The sequence below is a fragment of the Phalacrocorax aristotelis genome, chromosome 1 (assembly GCF_949628215.1).
Source record: "Phalacrocorax aristotelis chromosome 1, bGulAri2.1, whole genome shotgun sequence".
NCBI lineage: Eukaryota > Metazoa > Chordata > Aves > Suliformes > Phalacrocoracidae > Phalacrocorax > Phalacrocorax aristotelis.
Genome location: NC_134276.1, coordinates 132292202 through 132310400, shown reverse-complemented (window position 1 = coordinate 132310400; position 18199 = coordinate 132292202). Strand labels below are relative to the sequence as shown.

The 18199-nt window shown below is 43.2% G+C and overlaps 1 protein-coding gene across 1 annotated transcript in view; it reads left to right on the top strand.

Annotated features, from left to right (window-relative positions):
• The first annotated feature begins 4120 nt into the window (after window positions 1–4120).
• KPNA1 (karyopherin subunit alpha 1) overlaps window positions 4121–18199 on the top strand; it is a 52521-nt gene continuing 38442 nt past the window's right edge. The window contains exons 1-2 of the mRNA XM_075108207.1: window positions 4121–4267; window positions 16656–16789. Coding sequence (XP_074964308.1) covers window positions 16661–16789 — 129 coding nt within the window. The 5' untranslated portion in view covers window positions 4121–4267; window positions 16656–16660. The remainder of the gene's footprint in view (window positions 4268–16655; window positions 16790–18199) is intronic.

Here is an 18199-nt window from a genome sequence, read left to right as displayed (position 1 = left end):
CTGCATGAGAGGAAAGCTGAAAACCCTTCCCAGAGCCCTCTGTTAGCTCGTTGTCGCTCTCTGATGCAGGTTTGCCCTTTACAACTTAACTCCTCTTGGTGCCCACACCAGTTTGTGGTTTCTGCTGTTGGAATTGTTGCCGTGCCCCTGGCTCCCATCGTCACCAACTCTAGCAGCTGGTGCAGACAGCGATGGCAGCTTTCCAATCTGTCTGAGCAGGGGTGGGCAGAAAGCGAGCAGGAATGGCCCAGAGCTAAGCAGCTGGGCAGATCTCCCTGCCTGCCTCGCAGGGACGCCTCAGGAGACTCCCCAGCTCCAGCCCCTCCACTGCACAGCGAAAGGGTCCCACCAGCCACTGGGAGGATGCCTCAAGTGTTCGGCTCCCAGTGTCACCCTTCCTCAGCCAGACCTGAGGAAGCAAAGGAGAGCAGTTAAGTTTTACTGTCAGCGGGGACCCATTAAAAGAATTGCATGGTGAGTTTTATGAGTTTCAGGGTGAGCATTTCATACTCATGGTGAGTACAGATACATGGGTCCTACTACATGTCAGTGAAGTTCGGGGTGCAGGTGCTGCTTCTCCCTGGTGGGTGCTCACTCCATCTGGCTGCAAAGACACCTCTTGTGATCCTGCTGCCCTATGCGACCACTTTTCACCACCTCAGAAACACAGAACAACATCTTTTGGCTGTAGCGGTGGTGGCTCTAAGATCATAAGTCACGATGAACTTGCTGTTTTGCCTTGTCTTTCTCTTTCCCTGCCTGTGAGTCCCCAGTGACTCTCATCGTTTGAAACAGTGCAGACAACTGTGTTTTCATTTTTAGGGCTGAACAAAATGTCAGTAGGTGACAACCAGGGCTTGCTGGTGCCAATTGTAATTTAGTAGTACTAAATATGGTTAGTAGTCTGGCTCCATGGCCTTTTTTAGAAAGGGCTGTATTATCGTGATACCATTTTCTGTCATCCCATTGCACTGGGGAAAACAGGGGCCAGTGGTAATATGGCTACACCCGAATTTCACCCAGTCACAACATGACTGCTGATCTGTTTACCCTGTCCACTTCCACCGCTCACCCCCCTCTCCCCCCCCCCCCCCCCCCCCCCGTTCAGGTAATTCTTCAGCCTTCAATGTTGTCATTGTCTTTTTAGACTGTGTTTAAAAACATGCTGTTTGCGTGCCTCATTTTCATATGGAGTAAAAAATTATCAAAATTCTGTCTTACTGGTTTAGGAGTAAACTCTCTCCAGCTAAATTAACCCAGATTACTAAAATACTTAGGGCTTCCAAAGTAGCTGTTGTCAGAAATGAAGCTACATTCTGTCTTAATTTTACCAGCACCAGAAGTCAGCCTGCTTTTAGATCTCCAAGTTTCCAGACAGTCTGAACTTTGGTGGTGCTTTTTACTGCTTCCATGTGTTGTTCAGCAATCATGTAGACCCAAACAGCCTGCCCTGGGCAGCCTTGTGTAACAAAAGCCCCCTGAGTTTTGCAAATCCTTGCCTCCAGGTGGTGGCTGTACTACAAAAAGGGATCACCTGTGGTGGCCTTTTAGGGCAGGGTATCACAAGACATACAGGATGAACATAAGTTCACCATCCCTGAAGACATGTACATGGTGGAGAGGAGGGAGCAGAAGACCAAAGGCACCAGGAAACAGGAATTAATCCTTGTACCTGCAGCACAACATTGTATTAGCTCAGCTGCACCTGAAACTAGACTCAGCAAAAGAGAATTTACAGATCTCTGCTGCCACCCTTACCTGTGCTAATTTGATTCAAGATATCTCAGGAACGCCAACTAATACTGTAATCAGACCTCCTGCTGCAGTATAGATGTGCTTACTGGTAGGGCGTGAGGAATGTCAAATCTCTGAAAGAATTGTTATTTATTTTTTGATGCAAATGCTTTGGGAGAAAGCTGTTGCCTGTCTGCTTTAATCTGTCATCTCAATTCTGTGAGCAGAAATACTGTGCTAGATAGAAGCCCTATGAAATATACCTATTTATAGGTATATGATATCATATATGTATACATATGATATGTATACAAATATACATGTCTCTTGACACAGGAAAATTGGGCCAGACATGGTAGCCTGAGAGAGGCGAGGCTGCTGCAGCTCCACGTCTTCAGCCCCAACCAGTAGCCAGGCTGAGCTTGTATTCCCAGTAAGCACATACACACAAACACAGATATATACCACACATATACATATATACACAACAGGCCCCACAGAGCAAACTCCACACGAACACAGGCAGTGCCAGCGGCCTCATCCCACCCCTCTCCCTGGCTATGGAGGTGTGCTGCTGAGCATATATACATATATATATACACACACACATATGTATGTGTGTACAGTATGGCTCCCTTCAGCAGCTGGGCTCAGGCAGCCTGCCCAGTAGCTGCTCCTCGGTCCCAGTCTCTCCAGCCCCTGTGTTGCCCCAGTAGCCAGCTTCCCCCATCGTGCTCTGGCCCCCCAGGGACCTACTGCCTCTTCGGCAGCCACTGGGACTCCCCCAGCCCCCCAACTCCTCCCTTGCAAAACCCTCCCGGCCCTCAGGCCCTCTCGCCGGCTGCATCCTCGGTGCCCCTCACACACTCGTCCATGCCCACGGGCGCACAGGCCCCAAGTTCCAGCCCAGCCGCTGGCTGCCAGACTCCCCACCACACCCCCTGCATGTGGCAATGAGAGTCCCTCACCCAGGGCAAAGTGTGAACGGAGTTTAATGAGAAGACGGGACGGGCTGTGCTGATCAGGCACATGGCACAGCCAGACAAACCGTAACAAACTATTTACACGCCACCGGCCCTTCTTATTGCCATATTCTTCTGCTTTCCCGCACTTGTTCTTCCACAAATCACCTAGATCCCTCCTTTTCCTGCCTTTGGTTCCTTCCCTAAACGTCCCCTAAATGAGCCTTGTGCGATCCCCAAATGCTCCTCCCCTGCATCCCCTCGTGTGTCCCACACCCCTGAACACAGCGACCCCCCAAACCCTAAAGGTGCGCTGGGGCTGAGGCTCCCCTGGACAGACCTGGGAGGGGCCCCAATAGGGTGTCCCTTCCTCTGAGTCCTTAATTTGGGTTCCCACCCACCATCGTGCCCCTGTGCTCCTCAAGGCGTGTAGAGATGGGCCTTTGGTGGGCTGGTGGCTCCTGATGTGGGCCTGGGAGCAGCCCGGCAGGGTGCTGTTTGGCCTCCCCCTGCTGCCATCATCTCCTTTGTCGGCATGCAGACGAGCTTTTGTCATGCAGCCTAATGTACATATCTACCTCAACATATATGGTGGCTGACTAGCAGCGATTGTGTCTTTTCATGCTAACTATACGGCCAGTGACCACCGCTGCATCTACCGCTGCTGCTCCGGTGTGTTTGGTCTCACTGCCATACGACTGCCCGTGAAACTGCGAAATGGCTTCGCTCTTCACCCGTGCCCCTCAGCGTGTGCAGAAGACAGAAGCGCTTCATTGCAGTGACGTGGTTTACAGTGACACCGAGGCCACCGCCCCTAGCTGACCTGCGTCGCATTAATTAAAGCGGAAATATCAGCTCGTTAGGTTACCGCGGGGAAAAGCCCCTGTGGGGGTGGGGTGGTTTCCTTGTGCCTTTTGCCGCTGCCTGTCACGAAGCTCCCTTGGGGCAGCGTTGACAGGCGGCAGGTTACGGTCCCCGCTGCTACTCCGCCATTGGCAGCTGCCGCACCACCGCCGCCGCGCTCCGCATGCCAGCGCCCACCCGCCACCGCCTCCCTCTCCGCGACTGCAACCCACCCGCCTGCCTGCCCCTCAAGCCGCCGCCGCCGCCGCCCCTCAGGCGGGGAGGCGGTGCCTCCCCCCCCACCCCTCGACCCTCTCGGCGGCGGTACCGCCCGCTGCACTACAACTCCCGGCATGCACCGCGGCTGCCCCGGCCGGGAGCCGTGCGCCCCGTTCTGCGGCTGCGCGGGGCGCGCGCTGCCTGCCGGGAGCCGTAGTCCTCCCTAGAGCGGCGGCCCGCCGGTATCGCCGGCCTGAGGAGGGCGCCGCTATCGCTGCTGATTCTGCGCGAGGGGCGGTTACTGCTGCCGCCACCGGCTGGGCCCGCCGAAACGGCTCTTCCTCCCAGAGGGCGCCGCGGTGAGGCCGGAATCGACGCGGCTTGGTGGGCGCGTGCGCAGTGCCGTGGCCAGCCAACGCTGGGCAGGCAGGGAGGGAGGGAGCGGCGCTCGCGCGCCTTGGGCCCGAGAGGAGACAGCGCCGGGCCGGGCCGGGCGGCTCCGGCAGCAGGTACGGAGCGAGGGAGGGAGCGCCGCCGTCCGCCCCGCCGGGAGCGGGGGGAGCCCTGGGTCTCGGGTCCGCGCCGAGCCGAGCCGGCGGAGGGTGGGGGGGATAACGGCAGCCGGGCGGCTAGTGGGGCCGGGCCGGGTCAGGCGCGGGAAGAGGGTAGGGTCCCCGCGGTGTGTGTGTGTGGTGCCTCGTCCCGGGCTGCGGGAGGCCTGGGCTGGGGGTGCCGCTGGCTGCGGGAGCCCCCGGCCTATACGCGTGCAACAGGCGGGGGCCGCGCGGGCGGGGCGGGGCCGGGCCAGCGCGGCGGGAGCGGCGCGCGTGGGCCAGGGCTGGTCGCCTCCCGCCCGCCTGGGTAGAGCTGTCGGGCTGCGCCCGGCGGCGGGAGGAGGGGTGGGGCTTTCGGGAAACGGGAAGGCGCCGGGCCGGGCCGGTGCTGCCACGGCAACCCCGGTGGGGCCGGTGGCGGGGCGGCGGGGCCTGCGGTGGCGGACTCCGCGCCGCTGAAGCGCCGTGATCTGGGTCTAGGAACCGGCGGGGTGGCTGCGGGGAGTCGGGCAAGCCCGTGCCGCAAGGGCGGGACCGGCCGTGTCGTTCTCCGGCGGGATGGGGCGTGAGGAGCGGCGGCGCCGAGTCTCCCGGGGAGGGGAAGGGAAACTTTCTCCTGGGTCTTCCAAGCCTGTTCGGTTTGTTTTTTCTTCCTGGTGATCTTAGTTGATCTTACAAAAGCTACACCTTCTCCCTCCCTGTAGAGCTCGTAGCCTCGCGTTATCCTAGCTACATTACCTGTACGTGAATGAAGGGTTTGTGCTCTCTCTGTGGCTGTAGTTGCCGTTTCCAGTTGTCATGCCTCCGGAGACCTTATAACCAGTAGCAACTCGTCCCATTCATAATCTTTAAATTTGTATCACTCGTGCAGGAATACATGTAATCATGATTTCAATATTTGCCTCTTGAGGGCGTTTCATGAAAACTGAAACTCTAGGCTGAAAAGATAGGTCATGAGCTGTGAAAGACTGGGCTGCTGTTTCTGCAGAATTCCCAAATGGTGCTGGATGGCTGTGTTTAATAGTCTCTTTATCCATTATTCAAGCTGCCGTTTCTCTGGATTTTTTTGTTTGCTGCTGTATTTTCTGCTCTGACCACTTGATGTTAACAAAAGACTTAATGAAGTTGGGATATGTCTATGGGCTATCCAGAAATAGGATTGCAACTTTATTTCTAGAAACTAGGTTTTTTAAGAGCTATTTTTTGTATACCTTTGGCAATTAATAGTTTGAGTAGAACAGTTAATAGAACACTGTAAATTAGTAGTTTGAAACTAACCTTTGGTGTATCTGTCCTTGTTTTTATTGTAACTTCATTATGTTGATCTCCCTGTAACTTTACCACATGCACTGACATGAGAACTAGCTCGTTCAAAACAAGTTTGTTTCTGCTTGAACTGTGGTTGCACCTTTTAATTACCCTTTAGACATACCCATAGGCACAGGGAAAATGAGTAGCTTGAGGCATGGTAACATCAGATGACATGTGAGGTAGAGGTTTTTCTCAGAACGGGTTCCTTTGTCATAATCTTTCAGACAGATGCAGTGGTGCTTCACTTCCAAGAAACGTGGCTGTTTTGGGGGCTTGGGATCCCCTGCCGCCGCAAAATTCTAAACAGAGTCTCTGTTGCATCCCATCTCTTATTCTAACACTGTACCTGCATGTTTACCTTTTGCTGTCAGTATGCCATCCCTTTTTTTTTTTTTTTGTGTTACATTCTCTGTGTTGATGTCTAGGGAGCTGGCTTGCTTACGTGGACCTGTATATTCAGCTGAGTGCTGGATCCTGGAAAAGTCGCAGTTTAGCCTATTTAGAAAGGGAAAGGCAGCAAAGCCCATGTCAGCAGCACTGACCAAAGACACTATGAGAAGTAAAAGTGCTACAGTCAGACATTGTAGCAGTTTGTGAAAGGGTCTTTATAGGGACTTAAGTGTAAATGTTTATTTAACCAGATTGTTTGACAGGCTTATTTCAACTTCAGTGTTTCAATACAGTGCACCTTCCCTCCCCCTCTTCTGTTGAATAAACTGAAGTGAACAGAATGTATGTTTTGCTTTAGACTGTCCTGTATCAGACAGGTTTGCTTTGATATCTTTCTATTTGTCTCTCCACAAGATTGTGGAATTTTTCTTCTCTACTGTTTTACAAGTCCTGGAAGGGAGCAAATGGGGGGCTTAATGTATATCCTTAAGAACACAAAATGAGACTGTACCTTTAAGAAGTTGCTATGTTGGAAGACAACTTTGGCAAGAGGTGAGAGGTTAATGGACATAAAACAGTGCCCTCCAGAAAAAATGGAAATCAAGTCTATGTGAAAAAAGCATAAAATATAGCAGATAAAAAAGAAGAAAAAAAAGTTATGTGGATTAGGGTTACGGGGTTTAATGTAAATTGGAAGCATAAGGGGAAACAGAAGAGCATCAGCAAATAGCTAAATTTAATGGGTTTGTTTAAATACTTCTGAAGGCCAAAGGGAATACGAGTGTGAGGGAGCCTATTAGGCTATGAACAAGTTAAGAGAAATAAAAGATGTTAAAGGAGTTACTCACTTGATGAAATGTTGTGAGTGGCTGAAATACCTAAACAGGAGCTTCTGGAATGATGTAATGGACAAACAGCAAGCTAGAAAGACCAGACCACCTCTTTTTTTCAGAGAACAAGAGTGGAAGCTGAACTACTATGAAAATTATCTGGCTTCTAATTAAGGGGCTAAAGCCTAAAAGAAGTAATTGTTTAAGTAATATAATAATATGAATGAAAAAAATGCTAATGTAAATTGCAGAGATAAGGGGCAGTGATATGATAGCAAGTCAGGTTTTTTCTGCTCTGAAAAAAAAATCGACCCTTAGTCTACTACAGTTTTGAAGTCTCAAGCAAGTAACGGATTAAACTGCTTTATGTTATTTCTAAGAATGAATGTGGGATTTTCAAGGTACAGAATGCCAGCAATAGGATGCAAGGCCCATAGAAATACCAGTACTTTTAAATTATTTTGAAGACGGTAGAGGAACTCTAGAAAAACAGCACAGGTAAGTTTAAGCGAAACACTCAGTGAAAACCCTGCTAAATATAAAATCTGTAGAACAGTAGGACTGGAAATTATATTATGCTACCTTATGAATGTCTTGAACTACATTAAATGTTTTGCAGGCTTAATAATTCATTCTGAGGATAAAGAGTAGAGGTAGTCTAAGGCAGGTGACAGACAGTAAATTTCTTTTTACCAGAATTGTTTTAAAAAGCATGTTAGGAGGAGGATGGTATGAAAAAGTAGTAGGAGGTAATGGTAGATTGGACATTGCATTGTCACTTCTGTTGATCCATTCATGTAAGACAGGAGCAAATGGAGTTCAGTGACATAGAAGAAATTTTAAACTGGGATGAAGTGAATACTTCTTGAAACATAATTAATGCTTAGTGTCATAAGGAGGCAGAAGCTAAAAGCATTAGAATTGAAAGAACTACTACTGTGTTCCTGGATGTATATAGAGAGTAATAGACTCTGAGTTTTAAGAGTGTGCCATAAGACTTAAGATTTAGCTAGTCACCAGCTGCTGAAAGCTTCCTTATGATCTAGAGTAATTATTTTCTTTTTCTATTTTTATTTGGTAGTTCAGTCTGCTTGCCAGGCTCAGCAGGAGGGTTCATATGTTCTGTTTGAAACTAACCAGTTTGACACACACAGATCTTTGTTTTGTTTGATTTTATGTTACAATCTGGGCATAAAATTGAGATTATGTATGTGAGATGCTGATTTTAGAAATAAATATCCTGTGCTTAACATCCTGAATATATTTATCTCCAAACAAGGCATTGTAAGTCTACCAAATCTAGTGCTGAGGCTATACTTTAAAGCAAATTAACATGTTGATATATGAAAATGTCATTTTGGACAACAAGCCACCTTTTGGTGGCACACAGACCACAACTTAACTTTAAGTAAAGTCAGATGATAATGTTGTGATTAGTATTAGATTGTTGTCATGTGGGTTTTTTTTGGCTGAAGCAGGATGAGATTGCCTCTTAAAAGATGCAGAACTCCTTCATATAGCTTCCATGTAATCACCTCTTTAACTGCCTATGTGTTCTTGGTTTACCTTTTTTTGTATTGAGAAATTATCAGAAAGGAAAAGAGGTGTCTCTGTGAACGTGCCGTGTGTTGGATTTGAGAGCTTTTGGTACCAGGATAACGGGGTGTAAACGGGACGAGGGAGGCAGAGTGTTATCCAGCTTTAAATTCCCTGTGGGTTTTGGCTTGATGCAGCTGATACCTCAGTATTATGTGACTCTCTTGGTTGCTGATGTCCAAAGCTAGTATGAAATCAGAATTTTGACTTGCTGTTTATTTTGTGCTCTTGCACACACATTTTCCATAATGCTGAGTCACAGCAACCAATAAATATGTGGAAGGCAAATTTGTCCTCAGGGGAAACATGAAGTAGGTTTGGTTTCAGTGCCTTCTGATATTTACGACCCCAAACAAAAGTTGCTTGAAACTACAAAGTCAACTTAATTAGTTTATTTTTAACCTAATTTGTTTTAAAGTGTCTGGGATTTCTGACTTCCATGATATGAAATTCTGCAAGGTGCACTCTTGTTCTCTTGTAAAAAATGTTTAGGGCACGTTAGGATGATACCACCCCCCCCACCCCCCCTGACAGATGATGACTGTCAAATGATAGAGATGACTGTTGTTTATCAAACAGTCTGGTTTTTAGATATGAGCTTACAGAAAATATGTTGTGGGTCAGCTTGTTCTGTAAGCACAGGGAGGATGTGCTGTAATCTTAGCCAAAATAAAAATAAATCTCTGCTTTAAAAGAAAAACATTACATTTTATTTTGGCACACAGGAATAATCACTTCTATTATTTTGTGTAGATGGGCATGTTAATTTGAGGTTATTTTTTTTAATATTAGTACAATCCTGTGTTGGTGAAAAGTTTAATTCCCCATCACTAGCTGCTTTGTTTTATGACTTGTGGGAACTTTCTGGTTTCAGGTTGATTGTGGACTGTGGGGTTATAGAAATCAGGGTGAGGTTTTTTTTCATTTAAACAGATATATTGTACTGCAATGACCTTGAATGCAATAAAGGAATTTTGTGTTTGCAACTCAGCTCAGAAAGGCTTAGTTAACAAATTTGAAGATGTTTTCCTTTTAAGTTGACATGGCTTTGAGAGTCAGGTTTTTTTGCCTTCTTGCTGAAGCTTTCTAGAACTTTGAAAGCTGTATCTGCTGCCTCGTTAAGTCAAAATGGACCTTTAAAAACAATGGAATGCAAAACACCCTGGAAATACCTTCATGATAATAAGTGTATAGTCCACTGCTCGATATACTGTGTATAATCTTTTATTGATATATATATATTCAGCCACCCCCTGTAATAAACCTTTTAAATGTATTACTTCTTAATCTCTTCAGTGGTGTTTCTTAAGGATTATACTTTTTTTAACTTTCAAAAATTCACTTAAGTGCCCAGTTGTGTGGCTGTCAGTGCACTTAACTACTAATACACGTTGATGTGTCCGATCAGTTTCTGAGACAGCATCAAGTGTCAAATAATTCTGTTAGTGGTTTTTTTTTTTGCTGCAACAAGAAATTTGCTTCCTTGCTTTTTGTTTTGTTTTTTTTTTTTTCTTTGTGTTTTTTAGTGTAAAAAAGGATGATGAGGGGCCTGGCAAGCTGGTGGTGGCCTGATTTTAGGCATGTTCCTTAAAAAACCCTACTTTTTGTAAGCACAGATGATCTTAGTGTTATCTGGGGGTATACTCAATTGACCCTTCAAGATTAGTCATTTTGCAGAAATAACTTTGATGTGGTGGCTGTTTATTTTTATTTTAACCATCTTTTCAGCCCTCTTTTTATTTTCTGGAAGATGATGTTTCAACAATGTGACCTCTTTACAAACTTGACATCAGGTGTCCTCAATATTGTCCAGACAATGCAGTCTGTTTTCTCCTTTTTCTTGTTTGCTTTTGAGAACCATCAATATTGAGGTTTTAAATTTGTCTATAATATTCTGTATTGTGCAAAATTCTATGTCTTTTCAGGCCTTGCATTAATTGTCTTAAGTTTTAAGATTGTTCTTATTTTTAAGCAAGTACCAGTCCAACGTGCCAAGTGACCTAGAACTAGAACATGCCAAATTTGCTATAGATTAGGTGGATTAGTACCTGGTTTGCTATTTCATAGGTTTATAAAGGTGCTAGAACAGAAAAAACTGTGAATTAAGGCCTACTAATGGGCATGGAAAAAAGTTAATAGGACTAGGAAGCCTGCAAAATCAGATTTGAAAGAGATGGAGATGGGCAGCAATTCCATGAAGTCCTTTTCTTCCGGTTTTTGGCAGAAAGTTCGTAAAAGTCTGAACCCTGCTTTGAGGATGTATATTCTATCCATGTTTAACTATGACTCCTATGTTACATTTGAGGCTCCTTTAATCTTCTGGCCTTTTGGGTAGCAGAATGTGGCGATTCTGTTTCTTTTCTATCGTTCTTGTGTGATGGTTGCACTAGGAGTGTGGGTGTCTGCTATTCTGCATAAACGGAAGTCTCTCATACCTGCTAGTGAATAGCACTCATGCCTGCTGCTGCACCTTTCCCAAGCCACAGAAAATGGAAGTCACTTGATCATTTTGTTTCCTTGTTAGTGCTAGGTTTTGATATATCATCAGCAAAACTTATTTTGCAGGTCTTTACAAATACTGTAACTGTTAATTTTGTAGTGCCTGTGAGACATGTTTCCCAATCCCATTTTACAGCTAGAGAAAGTTAAGCAAAGATTTTAGAAATTGGCTGTGTTGTGCTTGAACAATTAGCTTTTTGTAGCTGAGATGGTTAAATGTCCATTCCTTTAAATGTCCTGAGCTTTACAAGAATCTGAAGACATTGGAAAGTAGAAAGTAACACTCCTGTCCCTCAGGTGATATGGGTGTTTCTGCTGATAGGTGTTCCCATAGACCCCTATAATCCAGTATGCTTTGTCAAATAATTTTGCAAAAGAAGCAGATTCAGCCTCATGAAAATGTTGATCTGATTGAGCCTGTTTTTCAAGCAACAGGAGGTGGCAGTGAAGAGAGAAGTCAGTCTGCTGATTTTCCATATTTTCTTTTTTCCCCTTACAGAACACTGTCAACAGTGTAGAGACTCGGTGGATGTGTTTTCATCTCTCTAGGATGATAGCAGATGTAGGGTGTTGCCCTAGAAGTTTTTTCCAGGGAAATAGCATTAATCCCAAGTGATACTTTTATCATTCTATGCCGTATATTAGTCATGGTTTTATTAATACATTTAATTGTCTGTCACCTCCAAGAAAGCTGATAGTTTATTTCCACAAGATTTAAATAATTCTGTTAGCATCCTGAACCTGTTGCCTTAGAATTGCCAAAAAGCAAATTAGAATGACTTTTCAAAAATCTGTACTTCATGGGGGGAAAAACCCCACATTTGTAGCCAAAATGTTGGATTTGTAGGGAGTGTGTTGATGACAGTAATGGATAACCAAGTGCTGCTTTCAGGGTAGTTTTTAAAATTGGATGGGTTTCCTAGTCTCTCACTAAGAGTGTCAGAAGATGATGCATACTGTAATCAGAGCTCAGTGAATTGTTCAAACATCCATCCAGGCTGTGCTGTAGGTATTTAGCGTGTTGTCAAGAAGCATGATTGTGAGAAAACTTTAATTCTCTAGGAGGTCTAGAGTACTGTGGCAGAGCCAACAAACAAACAGTCTCCTTGGAAGTAAAGGTTTTGTAGAGTAGCTGAACCATTTCTTACCTTGAATAATTCCAGCTTCTCTCACTGTTTGGAGTTCTGTCTTGACAGAACAGTACTGTTTCCAACATGGGTTGTCCCTTCCAGGTTGACAGCACCTCTCATATCTTTTCACTGTCTGTCTGGCAGTGATCTAAAGGGGAAACAGCAGTATGATGGTACAGTAGACCTCACAAGTATGCCTCCAGTGAGTCTTTTCCTTCTGACATCTGGCTCTGTTAGGAAAAGTAGATTGGTAGTGTGTCAGATCATGGATCTTCAAGATAACTTTTTTTATCACTTAGACCATTTTTCTTCAACCTTCTTGTGGGTCTTCAAGTTCTTCCACTATATTACATTACCATTGGAAGGTAGAATTTCTTGTACAGGTCTATACTTCTGAAATATTATTTTTTTAATTCCCACCCCTAATTCCAAAGAAGGAAAGTTTGTCTCTAACAGTCTTTAATATCAGTGGTGTATTTGGTAATCTTCGGTCATCTGGGTTATATATACCCTTATGCAGGTCTTGATTTGTAAGGCCTTTATTTTTACATCTGCATACCTCTGATGTGTAGAATATCCAAGAGTATTAGTCACACGGCATTCCTTCTGGCAAAGCTCTTAAGTCTAGTGACAGTGATATCTGATTTAAGAAGGCAGGGAGTTAATTTTTGTTCCTATCTAGATGATTGCTTGGGACAAGGTAGGTCATTGCAGTAAGTGACTCTGCGTTTCCTAGTGCCTCTGAATTTGTTTGACTTGATGAACAAGTAAAAATGCATACTTTTCCCTTCTCCTTAGAAATGTGTGCTTAGAACACAGCCACATTTGGTAGTGTATTTGTCTTGATCAGCAAAATTTGGGGATCATAATTTCCTTAGGGAAATGCAGACATTCAGGAATAGATGGTGTTTTTAATTTTAGAAAAAATAATTTTTTCATGGCAGCCAAACTGAGGAGGGGAAAGTGTCATATGGGGTTTGAGTGGTGCTGCACAAAAAACCCACCCCAAAAATACACCATGAAAACTCCTCACCAGGTTGCCAGAGGTTTTTATCTGTAGACAGGAGTATCAAAAAAATATGGAAAATACTATGCTATCTTTAGGAAAGAAAGGCTGGGTAGAACATTTCCATGACAACGACCACAGATTTTCACCACTAGTAGCATTAATTTTGATAGCGCAGAAAAGATCCAGAGTTTGCTATTTTCTGTGAAGAAATTACCATGGGTGAATTTAAACTAACCACTGAAAGATTTTTATTTAAGCCACAAAAAAGCTGCTTCCAAAAAGCTGAAGATGAGTGAGGCAATTCAAAGTTGTTTTTCCTCTGTGATTAAGTCTGGGGGAAAGGCTACATCCTGAAAAATGGAAGAGGAGTTTTATAGCAAACAGTCCTTCGATGACTGTAACAACTAACATAGGATTGTTATATTTTTGGTCCTAAAAGAAAAATAATTTGTGTGCTCACACTGAATAGGTCTGAAGATGCTAGAAGTAGAGGTGGGCTAGGTAAAATCTCGGATATGGTAATTGAATTTTTCACTAGTAGTCAGGGAACCAGTAAAAGAATGATGAAGAAAAAAATTTATTTGAGGAGATATTGAGGATATTACAAAAGCTTCTTTTAGAAAATAAATTTGGAAGTAAGAGTTATACAGGTTAGATAGACAGGTATATTGAAGGGTTATGTGGCTATGTGTTGGGGTTTTGTTTATTTACTAACTGTGAGGGACTACTATGAAATAAATTATTGAACTCATTACTAGGTGAATTGATTACTTCTCAGTGGTGAAAGGAGCTTAATTCTTTCACCTTTAATAGAAGAAACTGTCTTCCCAGTCAGTTGGTGGTACGAATTTGTAGGAAGGCTTTACTCCCAGGTAAGACACCATACACTTTTTGAAACCATTTTAAGTGTACAGATTACTCAAAATAGAAGAAGGGGTTAAGTCAAAGTGAGCAGTCTTGAAAGTCAGAAATAAGCATAGCCAAAAGTTGCAGCTAAAGCTTGTAAAGGGTGTAATAAATAGAAGATAATTCTTGTAAAGCCATTAGGTAGAGGTGATGATGTAAAGTACAATAGGAGAGGGCTAATAGAGCTCTGAGAGGAAAATGAAAATTATTACCTTAAAGTCAGAAGCAAAATTCGTCGAAAGGAATTAATACACAAGTTGGGAGATAAGGGGAAACTTGGTAAAGTAGTACAATAAAGAAGAATACACTGAGGAAACTTGATGGTGATGAAGTTGAGTGATGTCATTGACATTTAGAAGCACTGGAAGGGCTACATAGAAGTAGTGAGGTGAAATTTAGTATTAAGAAATGAAGATGTTCCCTGTCAAGGATTTCTTTACATTAAGAATTTTAGGGATTGAAAGTGAGGGTGTGAAATGACCACAGGAGCTATCAAAGTCCTGAAATCTCCAAAAAAGGCAAATATAATCCTGTGAGCTTGAGAAGATGTGTTTCAGGCAAAAGTGGAGGGTTATTAATAATGTCACGGAAGGCCTGAGATCTTATCTGGGCTGTTGTGTATGCCCACATTTGTTCGTGTTCAAGGGCAGATTGACTAGAGTGGCTGCAAAGCCGTTTTCCTGTTAAGCGTGTCGTTTTAGGTCATGGTTGTTCATCTGGTGTTTGAGTTCATTTTGCTAACTCTATATCAAATGTTTTTTTCAGAATGTTCTAGAAACAAAAGAAATTTTGTACTCTGAGTATTTCTTAGCCTGAACATCTTTTTGCACTTAAAATCCAGGGCTTACCCAAATAGCTGTATGTTTAATGTACAGGTAGTAGTCACTTAAACTAAAAATAGGAAGAAAATGTTATTGCCAAGCATATTTCAGGAAGCATGAACACTTTAAGCTCAGACACCTAAGCACGGGGACAAAAGGCATCTCTAAGCTGTTAAGAATGATGTAGGGAACTTCTGGCATTCTGAGTTTTATATTTTTGTAGGACCTTTATTTAAAAAAAAGCCATTTCAGGAAGAGCCTTTTCAGCAGAATCAGGCTGGTGAATTACTTGCCTATATGCTCAGGTTTTTATGTTGCATTTGGTGCAGTCTGTGACTGACTGATCTTGAAAGTAGTTTTGTGTCCCTTAACAGGTTTTTAAATCTCAGTTGGCAGAGTACAGTAATGCTTCAAATGACGCTTGAAATGTCTTCTGTGGAAGTCAGTTCTGATCATGAGAACGCTTATAAATGGTTGTCAGGTAGCAGCTCTAATAAGAAGCACATTTGGGTATCCTCTTTTTTTTTTCCAGTCTCTTAAAACTCTTTACCCTAACCTCCTTTCAGTTAGCACAGACTTGATTGTGTTTGATGTTTTTTAAATAGGAAACCTAAGCTGTTGAGAGTCTGTATACGCTCATGTTGTTGCTCCATTTTAAATTAAAAAGTGTGCAGGAGATAACTTACCACCTGGTGATTCTATGAGTACAGAATTTGAAGTACATAGCGTTTTAATATTAACATTGTTAATATTAACATTAGGGCATTTGAAAGATGCCTTTAAAAGCCCTGTAGAGTAACTTTATATAGTGTAATTTCCTAAATTTTTTATTAGAGTTGGATATCTACAGCATATTGGAGATTCTGCATTTGCATGAGGATGCATGGAAATATGAGATGTTTAGAATTTGGTTCCCTACCTTTTTTGGTTTTAAGGGGGGGAGTGTAAGGAGAGAAGTAACAGCAGGATGGAGCAGTAAGAGTGCTCCTGATCCCATTGGACTAAGGGAGGCATGGTCTTTCCACACAGTTTTATGGCTCTTGTTTTATGCAAAGTAACTCCAAAGTGCAGCGCTGTAAATGAGAAAATCATCATGAGTAGACATAAATGGTGATCCACTGAGTTACATAAGACAGACAAGACAGTACTTGGAAATCATAGACTGAAAAAAGTGCCTTTGCATAAACAGTGGCAGGATGAGAGGCTGGGGGTGGGAAGGAGGGGAAGAATAGTCCTGCTTTCTTTGCAGGAGCAAGCATTTTCAGTGGTTAAACCATCCTCACTTAAAATTTGTCTCTCCATTTCATTTTTCTTGTAGGCCTTGTCTGAATAAAAGGAACATGGAATTGTGTCAAATTAACTTAAAATATGTATTTGGAGTGCAAAAAAAAGCACCTGTACTGGGTTGCAAAGTGAATTAAGCTAAAAAGCAACTAAGACCCCTTCACTTTTGAGTGAAGACAGGGGAATGTAATTAGTTTGGCTAATTCTCTATGTGGAGAAATGTTAAGATTTATTAGTGTAGCTTTCTTTTTAGCCCAGGCTCTATCCTCAGCCTTGTAGATCCAAGTTCTTTCTTAATAAGATATTTAACTTATTCATGCCTTGCAGTCTCAGTGAGTAAAATAAAAGTTTGTTGGTCTGATTTGAAGAACTGGCATACCAAAGTGACAATTTTGTGAAATTTTGCTTTACACTTTCTAAGTTATTGAAAGTTAGGTGATGGGATGTAGAGGGGCAGTGGCTGATAGTGCATGACTACAGAGGTTGAGAGATGGAGACAAAATACAAAATGTTGTGTTGTTGGAGAGTAATTGTTTTCTGACTTATTTTTTTAATGACATTTTAAAGTAATCATGACGACCTCAGGAAAAGAGAATTTCCGGCTGAAGAGCTACAAGAACAAATCTCTAAACCCTGATGAGATGCGTCGCAGGCGGGAGGAAGAGGGTCTTCAACTACGGAAGCAAAAGAGAGAGGAACAGGTACTGTACTACAGTTGTGATATCTGTAACCAGGCCTTCAACAGTCTTGTCTTGCGCTGTCCCTAGCTCTTTGCTTCTCCGAAGTCCCTTCTTAGTTGCTCCTGCCCTGCCAGATTCATACACAGTCTGAAATCAGTGTCACCTGCAGACTTTATTGCCTCTTCTGCAGGCTCTACAAAACTTAGAGTGAGTGTTCCTCATTCACTCAACTCTAAGATTGGCCAGAGGAGCTTGGTAATAAAGGTGGTTTGTACAAAGCTGTACAAACCTTGCACTGAACATGATTGAGGAATTCCTCTTTTGTTATTTGTTTTATTTATTTATGGTGGTGTGGTTTTTTTCCTGCCTGAGCTGTGGTGACTTCAATCTCTGTTCAAAGAGTGGCAAGCTGGGGCGAAATGCAAGGAAACATTGCAGCTAGGAGGAGGAGAAGGTCTGACAAAGTCCTTATAAGTTGCAGTAATGATTTTCTTGAGGGCAGAAATAATTTGTTGACCTGATTCTTCTTGGTTTTCTGTCATTAAGTTTCAGTTAATTTATGAATTTACAAACGGTCATGCTATGTTTATGTCCATAAGGCTGGTACCTTGAGTAGTGGATTTATTATGTGTTGTAAGCAAAATGACCAAAAAGAGTGCTTGGAAATGAAGCTTCTCTACCTGCTCATGTCTTTCTAGCTCTTACTACTTTATTCACATTGCAAAGTTGCAGGTGGTCTGCAGGTTTAATCAGGAAACAGCAGCAGTGACAAAGTATGATAAAAACCATCTTCTGATAAAAAGAAGTAGCACTGAATTGTTCTTCCTTTTGTTCGTACTTGTGATCATTGGAAGCTTTAAGGGATTGTTTCAGTTTCAAAAAAGTTACAATGAAGCCTTTTTTGTCAGTGTTGAGGTTTGTGGAGTTAGAATGAAGATAGTAATATGCTTGTGTTTGGAATAGTAGGTCAAGTCTGTAACCTGTTCTATCTATACCAGATGCTTTCAAAGAAGGTCAGTGGAGCCTTCTGAGCTGGAATTGCAATACTTGTTGATTTTGTTCAGTAACTGTAGGCAGCATTTGCAGACTACTGGTAGCACAGAATGTTGTTGGTCTTCGTAAAGCCATTACTAAATTAGTAAAATGTTGAGTAATTGTCTGTCTTACCTTTGCCTCTACCTCTGTTGGACCTGATTACCACAGGTTGGCTAAATAAAGTCTGTGGCAGTGTTTCCTTCTCTTAAGGAAAATTGTTAGTCCTAAGAGGGGAACAGAAGTGGAGCTGCAAGCAGGATCTGCAGCTCTGCAATTTCAGACCTTGTGCAGGTTCTCATCTTTTACGTATTTGCATGCAAATAGGTCATTGAAGTTTAAATTCCCTACTTTTTTTTTAACCAAACAGCTCCACAAAAACAACTTCAGGCCTCTGAA